The following is a 14,453-nucleotide window of genomic DNA, read 5'->3' as shown; positions in this document are numbered from 1 at the left end:
CATAGGGCTTCCTCAAGACCCAGCTATTCCACTCCTTGGAATATACCCAGAAGATGCTCCAGCACACAACAAGAAAATTTGCTCAACCATGTTCATAGCACCCTTATTCATGATAGCCAGAACATGGAAACAGCCTAAGTGTCCATCAGTAGAAGAATGGATAAAGAAACTGTGATACATATACACTCTTTTGTGATCTTGACCTTTAACATTCTCATTTTTCTCCAGCTTTAAGTAGGGATGTTGGATTAAAATTTAAAAACTATATATTGTAGTCATTACTATATATTGTATAAGCTATACACTGTAGTTTTCTTTATTGATGATACATGACTGAGGCACGAATGTAAGCATTTTATTTGCTCTTATTTCCTCTGTTCTGCTTAAACTCATTGTTTTATAATGTTTCTAGTTAAATGGTAACTATTAAGTCTACTTCGTAAGGTTTTAGTGTAATTAGTATCTGTTCAAATAAAAAGTTTTCAGTTGTAGGTGTGCCTACTAGAACAATTGCAACTTAGCTATTTGGGAGATAAGCTGGTAGATTCTAACATGTTTCTGAGAAATACTTAAATTCTAGCATATTCTTAAAAACCTTACTTCACTAAATGTTGATAAGGAGTTCTCTGTTTTCTTGCATTTAATTTACCAAGTGTTAAACGTTCATATCTTCGTAAGAAGCAGGCAAATATCATAACTGGGGAATGGAATCTATTGGAATTTGACTTGAAAGCTATTATTTTGTTTATCAATGACCTTTTCCCATAGTGTTAATTAAAAATAATAGGTGATGAATTGGAAGTACATGGAACATAAATGTTAAGGAAATGAAACATTATTTCCCAAGAAAAAAAATCTATACTCAAGGTATTTTCTCATTTTTGAATTAATAAATATTACAGCTAGGTTAAACAATTTTCTATAGACAGTGATATACATACGTTTTACTCATCATTTCATTTAGTCTTATAAAACCGTGTGAGAGGTTCTATTCACTGTCAATGTTGTACTTAATTCAAGTTTCAGTTACTTGAGTTTAGAGAGCCAACACATGGTACAGAGTTGTGTTTGACTATAGGGCCCAGGTTCTTAACCTCAATCCCTTGCTGGGTGGAGTCTTTCAGAGGACCTCTATGGTAGGCTAGTCTACCAAGCAAAACTTTCGATCACCATAGATGGATCATACAAAATTAATACAAGCTTCTTGAACTGCATTCTTAGGGGAATCATTTGATCATTTGAAATATCCTTAAACTGCATTATTTCTTCTGTGTGGTTCTGTGTCATATATCCATAGCATTTTTTTAAAAAGCTATATTATTCTTACTAAGTATAACAATATACAGTAAAAATCAAATATAACAGAACCATGACATGCAGTTATAGTTAAGGTTTCTGTAAAGTAACTTGGTAAACATGGAATCAGACTACCTGACTCCTGAGATTTACTGTTATATACATAGATTAATTTATTTTGCATCTATATACAAAATTCTATACCCATGAATTAAAAATAACCTTATTTGTGAGTAACAGTTAAGACCTTAAGTCGAGGAGTAGATTCAATAACCTACTCTTTGTTCTATTATCCGTATATATTTCTACATCCCCCTTTCTTTCTTTTCTGCTCCTATCTCCTTACCTACAAAGAAAGATAAAGGAAAAGAGAGACATCCCTCTGTCCAACCTAGTTTTTTCTCTGTATAAGACCAATAATAACTTATAACCAATTCCTGATGAAAATAAGCATCTGTAGCACAAGAAAGGAAACAGAAACCTACCCAACCCCCTTTAGGGGAAATGGGGCATCATTTTCTTAAAGATTCTTCAGGCTGATTTGGGGCAAATAATACATTTGTAGATTAAGGTATCTCTTAACCTTCATCAGTAGACAATGATTAACACTGAGATCTGCAACTGGTCAAGGTGCAGAGAATATGAAATTCTGGAATGTTCAGCACTAAATGACACATTTATATTATATTGCCTCTTCTAAGGCTCAGGGACGAATGTAGAATAGGGCACAGAAAGAGTTTAGGAACCAGAAGCAGCAGATAACTACATGATATCAGCTCACAACAGTTGTGACAGCACGCACAAGACCAGAACAAGTTCCAGCTAGACTAAATCCCGACATGAAAGGGAAAGTGGGCATTAGTCCCATGTAGCTGAGCAGCTATTGGTAAATGACACCTGCTGAGAGAAAAATTTCTTTAGAATGTAGCCTCAGATTAATTGAGTATGTGCCAGTGGAAGGCCACACACATCCAGAAATATTGGGCAGCACTAATTGGATTTTTATGGATGTTAACATTAAAAAGGACAGAAAGTTGAATGAGTAGGGAAGCGGGTCAATCTGAGAGGAGCTGGGGGAGTGGTGACCATGATCAAAACACATGTCCAACATTCTCAAAGAACTATTTAAAAATTCATAATCACTTTTCTCTCTTATATTTAAATGAATTTTAAGTTAGCATACAAATAATGGATTTTGTTATGTTTGCTTGCGCGCTTGTGTGTGTGTGTGCATGTGAGAAATAGATAATCTTTGCTCTAATTTATCTTCTCCTTCACTTTGGTTTTTATGGTATATGAATACATAATCATATTTCTTTTAAACTAATATTTTTAGTAATTTAAAAAATTTCATATATTTTGATTCTTCTCGATAGTCCTCTAAGATCCATCCTCCATACCTTCATCTTCCTACAAATGCAACTTTGCATTTCCTTTTCTTTTCATTCAGTCTACTGTGCATTGCACTATTACCTTTTGGGAGTGGGGCCAGCCCTGGAATGTGTGATTGACCTAAAAGGGTCACATATAATGAGGTTTCATAATAAATTATTAAATTGAAATAGTTTTCCATTTTCACTGGATTCATTTCAAGGGGATTTTTTGCAGCATCTTTCTGTGTCAAAGTTACCCAATAAGATGCTTTCTCACGTACTCTGGTGCCTCACATTTGACCATGTCCCCTGGAGGGGGAGACCTGGTGGCACTCAGAGGAAGGACAGCAGGTTACCAAGAAGAGACTTGATACCCTATGAGCATATACAGGGGGAGGTAATCCCCCTCAGTCACAGTCATAGGGGAGGGGAATAAGGGGGAAATGGGAGGGAGGGAAGAATGGGAGGATACAAGGGATGGGATAACCATTGAGATGTAACAAGAATAAATTAATTTAAAAATTTTTTAAAAAGATGCTGTAAAACAAAGTTAAGAGAATAGGCTCTGGATCAGCCGAGTAGTTTTTGGCTTTTTGATCATGAGTGAATCACTTAATGTCTCTGTGCCTTTATTTCTCCTTGAAAATGGGAAGCATAATGTTGGATTCATGATGCAATCCATGTCAGGCGTCTGGAACAATCTTGAACATAGAATTATTTAATGCTTTAGACTGCATTTTCAGCCTACTTTCTGGGAATGAATTATGAGACATTTGAAGTCCAGTGAAAAAGTGAATCTAATCTTATGACAACCATGTGATCATCTTTTGCTGTCCTGCATTTTGCATTTTCTTTAAACAGGTATTTCTGATTTTCATCATGAATGAAATGAAAGTCCCTAGAATGATAATACCAAATGGTGGCTTTTATGTCTTCAGATGTGAAGGGATCAAATAAGAAGAAGAAAGGAAAAGTAGATAAAAGAGATGGTGAAGAAAAGTCTGAGCTTAGTCTGGTCCTTTCCTTGTCCACTTCTGACCCTTTTCCTTCAGCCCTACCCCTTTATAGCAGTAACAGTCAAACTTCTGGGAAAGGTCAGTCCTGGCTAGAATTAAATATTCTGAAACGAGATGCAAATCAAAGTGCATTGTGAATTGGAACAAAAGTCTTATCTTTTCTGAACCTCAAGAGTTTATTTTTGATGAAGCATGGGGCAATCAAAGTTATCTTTCCAAAAGCAGACAAAAAACAAACAAACAAAAAACACCCCAAGAGCATAAACACGCACCCAGAGCAATGAAACAGACATGTGGAGACTACTAATTCAAACAAGCGAAAAACAAACTGATTCTCTATTTAGAACTATGATGCAAAATGATACTTATCACTTCTATAAAAATGTAAGCTTCTTAAGGGTAATGCTTATTCCATTAATTTATTTATTCGTTTAATTTTTATCTTACAAAAATAGAGGATAGAGCCAGGCGTGGTGGCGCACACCTTTGATCCCAGTATTAGGGAGACAGAGGCCGTCAGATCTCTCTGACTTTAAGCCTGATCTACAAAAAGAGTTCCAGGAAACCTTGTCTTGAAAACAAACAAACAAACAGTTTTGTTCTCAATTTCTACTATAAAAGCTGACATACTAAGGTTTTACATAGCACAAGTGCCTCTGTACTTAAAGCTATTCCAAGAGACGTCATAACACAAAATTTAGTTATTTTTTTCCTTTAAATTTTTTTTTAATTTTCGTTTTTACATATATGTTTACATTATTGCACATATATATAATAAGCTACCTACAGCAAGAAGAACCATGAAACAATCAGGATTTATATAATTTTATTTGCTTTTAAGACTAAAATCACTGATTGCGAATTTAGTAGTACTAGTATTATAGCATTTATTGTAAATATGTCTCCTAGTTCATGCTCATTTTGGTTAATTTAAACAATTCAGTACTCAAAGCAATTTTCTTTCAACAGGAAGAAGTCATGTTTTCTAACTAGAAAATAATTCATGTGTTTTTTCCATTTTATTATAAATGTTCACCTTTACATGAGGCAGAAACTGTCTTTACTTATTATAAACACAAGAATTTTCTATATACCCTCTGTAAAATGTTATATATAAATAAATGTTGTGCTAGGACATAAGGGAGCTTAATCAAAATCCCATGTTGCTTCAGGGTAGTTATATGTGAAATGAAATTTTTATTGTATTGTAAGTTCTATTCTATAAATATTTATTTATTTTCAAAATTGGCAACATATTTGAAAAGTTTAATTTCTTTATACTCAAAAGCACTGGAGAAAAAAAAGAAAATTTGCTTTTTATAGGACTAACAATGAACTTATTCTGTTCATTTAGGGTAGCTCTTTCAAGTGACAATGCAATGTGATGGGAAGTGAAGCCATCCCAGATATGATCCTAATAACTTAATTAAGAAAAAATTATAAAGAATCCATCAATCATGTTGGTTACTGTACCTTTTTTCTCTGATTTGTCAGAAACTTTTCCTCCAATGGGAGAGTAAGTAGTATCCATGGACTCGGTCCCTGTGTTCCCATTGCTAATTCCGTTAGCATAGATCTGTCCAACTGGTTGCAACTGCCACGTCAGGCCAAACAAGTGTACTGCTGCAGGAAAACAAGCATATATTAACTTATTCTGACTCACTTAGAAGGCTGTAAACCAGCTATCCTTTTGTACCTGAATGTTTCATAATCAGTGGTCTTTTAAGTAAGCCGATGGATTAGGAGTTTTATATCTATACCAATAGTGATTTTTTTCATGTAGCTTATGCAAAAACATCGAAATGAAAGTTATGCAATAGATGGTTTTAGAAATTGAAGGATCAGTTAACTAATTACAATGGTATTGCTCTCAGCTCCTCAGGGCTGTGATCTCATCTGTTTCCATTTTCCTTACTCATGTAACTCTAGGTTCCATACAGAAACCACTGCAGAATAATGTGGATAGAAAGATACCAACACAAGAGACCTTCCCTAGGACTCTGAGGCAATCCAGTTTGACAAATGTTAACTGACTGCTTATTACTCATAAGCCCTTTATAACTGCTACAGGCATTAAAATCTAGATATATGTTAGGGTGGGATTTGGTGGCATTACAAATGTAAGAAAGCCATAATAGTATATAGAATAATTGACATAATGTAGATTTAATTTTCTATCGGAAGACTAAGAAATATTTGGTATTATCATTATGTGAGAATATGATCACGTATCTATTTTAAATGACGGTATTAAACTATAATAAGTTCTGTGCAAGGTAATGTGACATTATTAATGAAAGCAAAACCAGACATGAACTTAGCAAAAACCTTAAATTTTTGACTTGTCCTTTGATTTAATAACTTAGCTTCTAAGACTGTCTATGATAGTATCTGAAAATAATATTCAAAATTTATAATCTATATAAATATCCATCAATTGGTATGTAACTTGGTGATGTATTGTTAAGACAAAACTATGTAGCTACTAAAATCATATTGAAGATGTCATACAACTACGTGAGAGATATTCATGAAATATCAAATGAAAGTACCAGGCTTCCTAAAAGTTGGAATTATATAATCTGAATTGTGTAAATGTGTGTGATGTGAATGGATGTACTAATATCTAGAGCAAGGATGTGTTGGAAGCAATGTGTTAATGGTTTGGGAGCTCAGGAAGGATTTTAATTTTCTTTTTTATGATCTCTATATTTACTATTTTAAAATAAATGGACTAAAAATAAGCCAAATTTGGCTAGATTGGTGAAGAATGATTTTATAGAGGAATTAGCATGAATGATAGACTTTTATATTTTGTAGTACTTTGAAGCATGACGGAGATAGGCAAGGATTAGAGGAGGGCTGAACAAAGTATTATTTTGTAATGTACAAAACAAATATAATGTGTTTGAAGCAAAAGATGTTGTTTGCATTTACTGGAGTTGAGTTATGGTAGATAATGGATGGTGAAGTCACAATGGTAGAATTAAGGCCATATTTTAGAAAACTATGGGTTCCATACTTAGATATTTGAATTTAATTAATTAACAGAAAAAAATATTTTCTAAGCACACAGTATGGTAAATTTTCTTTATGGATTTAAATTAGGTAGCAAATGGGATTATTGAGTGTTTATAGGCAAGTAAATGGTATCAGAATATATTTTGTAGAAAAATAAACCTAATAACAGTGTAAAACAAATGAATTGGAAACATAAAATATGTATCACGGAAACAAATTGGAGTGGATTTTCAATAATGTAGGTGAAAAATAGTTTCTAAATTAAGGTGGTATCATAAGAGCCTCACAATTTTTTGCAGTGAGAAATCAATAGAGGTTCCTTAAGAAGAAATTGCATATTTAGCAATAACACTTGTACTTAAGGCACAGGGAACATTGTGGAACAGGGGGCAGAAAGATCTTAAGGGCCACAGGATGAGGAGTTTGCTGTGAGATTGTCACCTGGTAATATCAGGCATGTATATAGGCATAGTAAGAAATCACTGAAAATAGATGTACTTTTTCTCCATTGAATTAATTGAAGGTTAATTCAAAAATGGATATGATTTAGAGCCACAATAATTGAAAGGATGGTGGATCCACTAAAATGTTTAGGAGATTCTTTACTTAGCTCACAAGTGGCTGGAGTTGGATCTGCATTTTTTTGGTGACTAGTTGAACAGATGGTTTGAGATGGGATGAGAGGAATGAAATGAATTCATCCCCAGAACTACGGGCTTCCAGGGACTGATGTAGCATCCAGATAATAATGCTTACTACAACATGTTTGAAGTTAGAAAAGAATATTACATCTAAAATAAGATTGTAAAAACATGTATGCACAGAGTCAGCAGTTGCAGTTATAAGAGTGAATAAAGTCACCGAAGAGAGAGACTGTTAGACTAGTGCCCAGGGCAGAATCTGGAGATAGCTTATTTTCTGTTTTCCCAAACACTACCAAAATGCAAAAAAAGAAGTGAACCTGTCCATACGCCATCTCATATTTTTCTTCATGATATGAGGGAAACTGACAGGACTTAATTTGTACCTCTCTCACTCATATATGTCACAAGAGTGGTTGTGAAAACAGGGATATTAGCCAGAGCACTCTTTTAACAACCATTCATGTACTTTTAGTTGGAGCTAAGGAGATTTCTAACATCTTATTTCTAATTTATCTTTAAAACTTTTAAGCAGTTAATTGGTTTCTCCCTTTTCTTTAGATCAAATACAGTGCTGCTTGATGATTTCTCTCTTCCAATTAATGGAAACAATTGAAACCAAAGGATAATGGTTTTGAGAAATATACAGCATATTAATAAAACTGTATTATTTGCCATTGATGAGATTTCCTGGCCAATGAACATGAAGTCCAGTTAGTATTATTGTCCCAGTTCAAGGTATTTAGCTATTTATCACTATCTTAGAAGGTTTCGTATATTCTAGCTCCCAAAATAATTTTAATATTATTGATATTACAAATCATATTGAAACACATTTCATTTCCTTGGTTCAATTATTTTTGTGAAATTAGATTGACCATTTATAACAGAAGGCATAATGAGTGTCATTTTGAAGACCAAGAGAGCTATTTTATGTACTTTATTTAAGTTCAACCAGTTTCCTGAGGGCATGAGAAAATGAGAAAAAATAAATGTGTAGAGACAGTCATTTTAAAATATGTAAGGGGAAGATTTATCTTTCACTGTCAGAAGAAATAGGCTGCTTCAAACCAATCAAGGCAGATACAGAGGTAAGGGCACATTAGTAGAACACTCTGTGACAGCAATGAAGCTTTATAATTTTTTAAGTATATTATATATTGCTTAGGGAGCAAACTGTTTAGAATGAATATTTGTGTAAATATATAATGAAAGTTAATTACTTGCTATAGATCAAGGGTACCAAGGCAAGATGACTGACTTTTTCCTCTTCCAAATTGAATTTCCATATTGTTAATTTGGAAAGAAATAGGAACAGCAAATTTACATGCAGAAAGTCAGTGGTCACTAAAGAACTCTGGAATTTTATTAGAAACAAGCATAGTTTGTCCATGCTAAGGCAATCAATAAAAGTATAAAGTATGTTGATTTGTGATATATATACCAATATGCCATTAGTAACTTTTGGTAGTAGTTTACATGTAGCGATTATGTTTGATTAAAAATATTTTCAAAAATATGTGCCAAACACACTGGGAATGTTGAGGATATAGGCAGAAAATGGACAGAACTGGAAATTATTAAGTTATGTAATTTACACTCAAGACCAAAAAATGTGATATAATGTGAAATATAAAGTAAAAATTTTATGGAAACAAAAAAAGCACAAACGAGATATTTTTAAGAAGTCACAAGATCTACAAGGAAAAATATAGGGAAAGGTAAGGATAGTTAATATTGTCAATATTACAGAATCTAGAATCCCCTAAGTGACAAGGCTCTGGTAATGACTGTGAGGAATTACCTTCTAAATTATCATCTGAGTGTACTTGAAAGGATTCTCTAGATTCATTTAATTGAGATAAGAAGACCCAGTTTATCTGTGGCTGACATCATTACAAGGGCTAGAATCCTGTGCTGCATTTAAAAACAGAAAAGCTGAGAACTAATATCCATTTTCTGTTGCTTCCTCACTGCAGATCCAAAGTGACTAGCTGGCCTCCTGCTTCTGCTACCATACATTCTCTGCCTTACCTTGGTTTTGCTAGTTTGTTTTATCATAGCACCAGGAAGAGCAACTAATACAGGGAAGTCAGTAAATGCCTCTCAGAGGAAGCGACATTTGAATAATTAGAATAAATGATACAAAGGTATCATGATTATCTAAAGCAGTTTTTCTCCACCTGTGTGTCACAATCCCTTTGGGATCACATATCACATGTGCTGCTACATTATGATTCATAGCTGTAGCAAGTTACAGTTATGAAGTAGCAACAAAATAATTGTATAGTTGGGGTTCGCCACAACATGAGGAAATGTATTGAAGGGTCTCAGCATTAGGAAGGTGGAGAACCATTGATCTAGAGCAAACCCTTTCAGATAGAGAAAGTATACATACAAAAATCTCTGAAGGATTACATGGAATGTGAGAGGAGCATTAAATTGCTCAGTATGAGGCAAGTCAGGAAGAGTGGTAGAAAAATTTATGCACATAATTACTGGTTCCATAATCCTACTATTTCAGTGGTCTAACCCACTTTACAACTGGTCATCAATAAAGATGAACTGAATGAAAACTGATGAACTTTAGATTTCATGAGTAGTGCTCCAAATGAGTTAAAATAGACATAAATATAATACTTGATTCAAAGCAAGATTAAAGTTGTCAGTCCTAATGATGTACACACAAATGTACATACTCAGTGAGGATGCAAACTCCACCAAGCTCTCTGTGGGTGCTAGTTACGATGTATTTTACTGAAATCCACTGACTAGACAGAGGGTGTATGCCAATTCAGATCATACTAGAGTAATGTCTTTTCAGCAGATTAAGAATGACAGTTCCTAATGGTCCTTTAACAAATGTTCCCTGCTGCTCAGCACTATACAATTTGTAATTATTAGACTTCTTTTATCGAATTGTAAAGAGCTATGCCCTGAAATCACAAGCTCATTACAAAGTTAAGGTAACAATTGGAATATCATGCACTTTCCTGTTGCCAAACGCAGTCCACTGGACAGCACAGGTGTAAGCGCTCCTCGTTGCATCTCATTGCTAAGTCTAAAATATTCCTGCAATCTTGAGTCTCAAAGGGGCTGCCTCCATAAGCAGAAATTCTTCTTACCTTGCATATATATCTTTGCAATGTCTGTTAGGACGTTGGACTTTGTTTCCTTTAAGTGAGCTTGGCGGTATCGAGTAACATAACCAATAACACTCCCTCATTCTACTCCCTTTCCAGAGACACACATTCATTTACAATAATCAGACTATAGGAATATTTTAGAGATAGATGTGAGAAATACAAGTTGGAAAAGTTAGGCCTGTGCTGTCCAATAGGATAACCACTTGCCACACGAATTACTGAGCACTTAAAGCCCAGTAAAGGTCAATGGCAACATGAAAAAGGAAATGTAAAATGCCACATTAATAATTTTATATCACAATTACACATTGAAAGAATATTTTGGGTATATTTGATCCAATAGTAATTATATTACATTAATTTTAGTTTTTTATTTTTATGTTTTAAATATAGCCACCATAAAATCCTAAATCACATATAGAGTTCACATTATATTTCTTTTGAACAGTGATAACCTCTACTATCTTTCAGCAATAGGTACATACATGTAGCCCCTGGGAGGCACCCAAAGACAACATCATAACCTATATTGCTTTGGGAGTCTCTTGGACTCCCATATCTAACAACTCAAAGGGAGATTTTTTTTTTCAGCCCCAGCGTTATGGCTTTTAGTTTATAGCTCTTAACTGAGCATTGTCAGCCAAAATGGCATAACTTCATATAAACTATTTGTGCACATGTATACAAGACATTTTTATGTATTATGCGCAATTTTATACTGATTTTTAAGTATATAAGAACTAGAACCAAAATAGCTATTTGTGTGAAAGAGTAATGTACTCATATTTCAGAATCCTTTGTAAGCTCAATTTAAGGATCATTATATAAAATTATACATTATATAATAATTACATATATATACATATATAATATGCACTATATGTATAATAGGCATGTTGTTTGCCGTGTCATAACTTTGTGGATTAGTTTGTGATATATACATGTTTGTGTGTGGTAACTATATGCATGTATGTGCATTGTGTAAGGGGGTATACTCTACAATGTGCATAAAAACAGCAACCAAAGGAGGACATCAGGTATCCTGTTCTATCAGTCTTGCCCTATTCCCATGAGGCAGAGTCTTCCACAGATCTAGAGTTTGCTAGTTTTGGTCCAGACTGGCTGGCTAATATGCCTCAGCAATGCTTCCATTTTCATTCCCAAATATCCTGCATTAGTATTATAGGCATTATGGCAATGCTAAGCTTTTTGTGTGTGGGGGGGTAATTTTTAAGTTTTTCCTTTCTTTATTTTTTAGCAAAGAATTTTTAATTTTAAGTTTAATTTTTATAATTTAATTTATCTATTCATATTACACCTCATTTGTTATCCCACCACTTCTATCCTCCCATTCCTCCCTCCCTATTCCCCTCCCCTAGGTCTATGACCAAGGAGGACCTCCTCTCCCACTATATGGTCATAAGCTATCAAGTCTCATCTTGGTAGCCTGCTATCTTTCCTCTGAGTGCTGCCAGGCCTCCCCATCCAGGGAATGTGGTCAAATATGAGGCACCAGAGTTCATGTCTGAGTCAGTCCCCACTCTCCACACAACTGTGGAGAATGTCCTTTTCATTGGCTAGATCTGGGTAGGGGTTCAATGTTTACTGCTTGTATTGTCCTTGGTTGGTGCAATATACATCTCAGTTGTAGCGTCCTCCCTCCTAACTTCCTGGTCCACCAACCCTCACTCATCCCCCACTCCCTGGTCCTCAGAAAGGGGGCTTCTCCTCTCCTAACATCTGACCTCAGCCTATTCAGACTCAGAAAGATACACATAATATAGGATAACCACACTACAATACACAGACCTAAAGAAGCTAAATAACAAGCAGGACCCCAGGGAGAATGCTTAATTCTAACCCAGAAGGACAAATAGAATAGACACCGGAAGCAGTTGAAGAGAAGGAACAGGATTGAGCCTACCATAGAGGTCCTCTGAAAGACTCCACCCAGCAGGGGATCCAAGCAAATGCTCAGCTTTTTAATGTGGAAACTTGGAATCCCACGTAAGGTTCTCTTACTTGTTCAATAAGTATTATTACCTTTAGATCCATCTCCATAGTCAACTTTTTATTTATTTATTTTGAAGTCTATTTTATTTTTCATCTTTCTTCAATTTATTTATTTATTTATTTTTAATTTTTTATTAATTTATTCTTGTTACATCTCAGTGGTTATCCCATCCCTTGTATCCTCTCATTCTTCCCTCCCTCCCATTTTCCCCTTATTCCCCTCCCCTATGACTGTTCCATAGTCAACTTTTATGCTTTTATAATAGTTAAAAATATATTTGAAATTCTTGAAAAAAAGAAATGTCAAGTCATGAAAGGGATTTATATTTTGGAATTTATATTGGAAGAGGCCAAAGACAGAAGACAATTGAATGCAATATGAAATCCTAGATAAGACTTTGAAATAGGAAGGATGATTGTGGAAAACTGGAAATGTTAAACTCCAAACTCAGCAAATAGCACAACAGCTAATAGCACATCATTGTTAATTTCCTAGTTTTAGTGATTTACTATGCCTATGCAAATTGCTAACATTAGAAGGATCTTGGTTACATGTATACAAGAATTTCATACATTTTTTACTTTTCTGTAAGCTTAGAAATATTGAGAGGAGAAAGACAAGAAGTGTGAGATAAGGAAGAAAAGAGGGAGGAAAAAAAGGGAGGGGAGAAAAATGAACACACAGAGAGATAAACAGATAGAGAGACAGAGACACAGTGACATAGAGACCCAGAGAGGGAGAGACGCTCACAGAAAGAATGAATGATGGGCTAGTACCAAATTTTCCTGGTTTATAAGAACATCCTTTCCTAGTTCCTTCAGTGACTTCATGAGGGTGGTTAAAATCATCCCATAGTAGGTGTTACTACATCTTAGAAATAAACAAATCTTTACCCAAAGATGTGGGTATCAAATATGTATGAATGAACAACTGAATGACCTTTATGTGCTTACATGGTAAGATTTATATGTCAAATGTTGCAGAACAATGGTTATCCTGTGATTCTGCTTAAATAGAAAACATAGGTAAATTCACAGAAACATATTGAAACAAGAGATACTAAATTATGGTTCTTTAAAATAGGGAGATGGAGAAACCCTAAGGTTACTTTAATATTTTTGTTTTATTGTTGAGATCTGTTTGCAATGATATGTATTCATATATTTTTAAGTTAAAAAATACTTAAGTTCTAAAGAATACCTTTGTGAAGTTGAATGGATACAGGCATTGTTTGATTGATCCCTTTTGTAATTGTTTTATGTCTAAATCATGCGTTTCAAGCATTTAAAATATTTTTAAAGATTTATTTATTTATTTATTTATTTATTTATTTATTTATTTATGTATACAGATGCTTTGCCTGCATGTAACACCTGCAGGCCAGAAGAGGGCACAGATCTCATTATAGATGGTTGTGAGCCATCATGTGATTGCTGGGAGTTGAGCTCAGGACCTCTGAAAGAGCAGACAGTGCTCTTAAACTTTGAGTTAACTCTCTGCCCCTTATAAATATTTTATTTTTAAAAATCAGTAAATTAATTGAAAATTTTGGTGTATAAACTGAATTTATATAATTTTCCATTTTCTTTCCTCCAAATTCTCTCATATTCCTTCACACTCCATTTCAAATTTATGGACTATTTTTATTTAATTATTATTACCACACATACAAATATATGAATAAATTATAAACACAACTTGGTCCATGGATCCCCTCATCCTTTTTTGGGCCATCTCTATCTTTTTGTGTGATTTGTTCATATGTAGAAACACTTTCTACCAGAGACTCTTAGTGCCAACACTTGATGGGACTCAGATCAATGCCTTACTCAGCCATCATCAGAGAAACTTCTTCTTATAGTAGATGGGAACTAGCACAGAGACCCACAACCAACAATGTGTACAGAGTAAGATACATTGGAACACTCAGTCCCAAGTGGGATGTC

The 14,453-nt window shown here is 34.3% G+C and overlaps 1 protein-coding gene across 4 annotated transcripts in view; it reads right to left on the bottom strand.

Annotated features, from left to right (window-relative positions):
- The window catches only part of TENM1 (teneurin transmembrane protein 1), an 839,058-nt gene that overhangs the window by 290,262 nt on the left and 534,343 nt on the right, over window positions 1-14,453 (bottom strand). For all 4 annotated transcript variants that reach the window (XM_084789577.1, XM_084789578.1, XM_084789576.1 and 1 more), the window contains one exon: window positions 5,159-5,308. In XM_084789577.1, the coding sequence (XP_084645703.1) occupies window positions 5,159-5,308 (150 nt within the window). The remainder of the gene's footprint in view (window positions 1-5,158; window positions 5,309-14,453) is intronic.

This window comes from Acomys minous (assembly GCF_964271855.1).
Source record: "Acomys minous genome assembly, chromosome: 7".
NCBI lineage: Eukaryota > Metazoa > Chordata > Mammalia > Rodentia > Muridae > Acomys > Acomys minous.
Note: the sequence above shows the minus strand (reverse complement) of the source record. Positions and strands in the feature narration are given on the sequence as shown.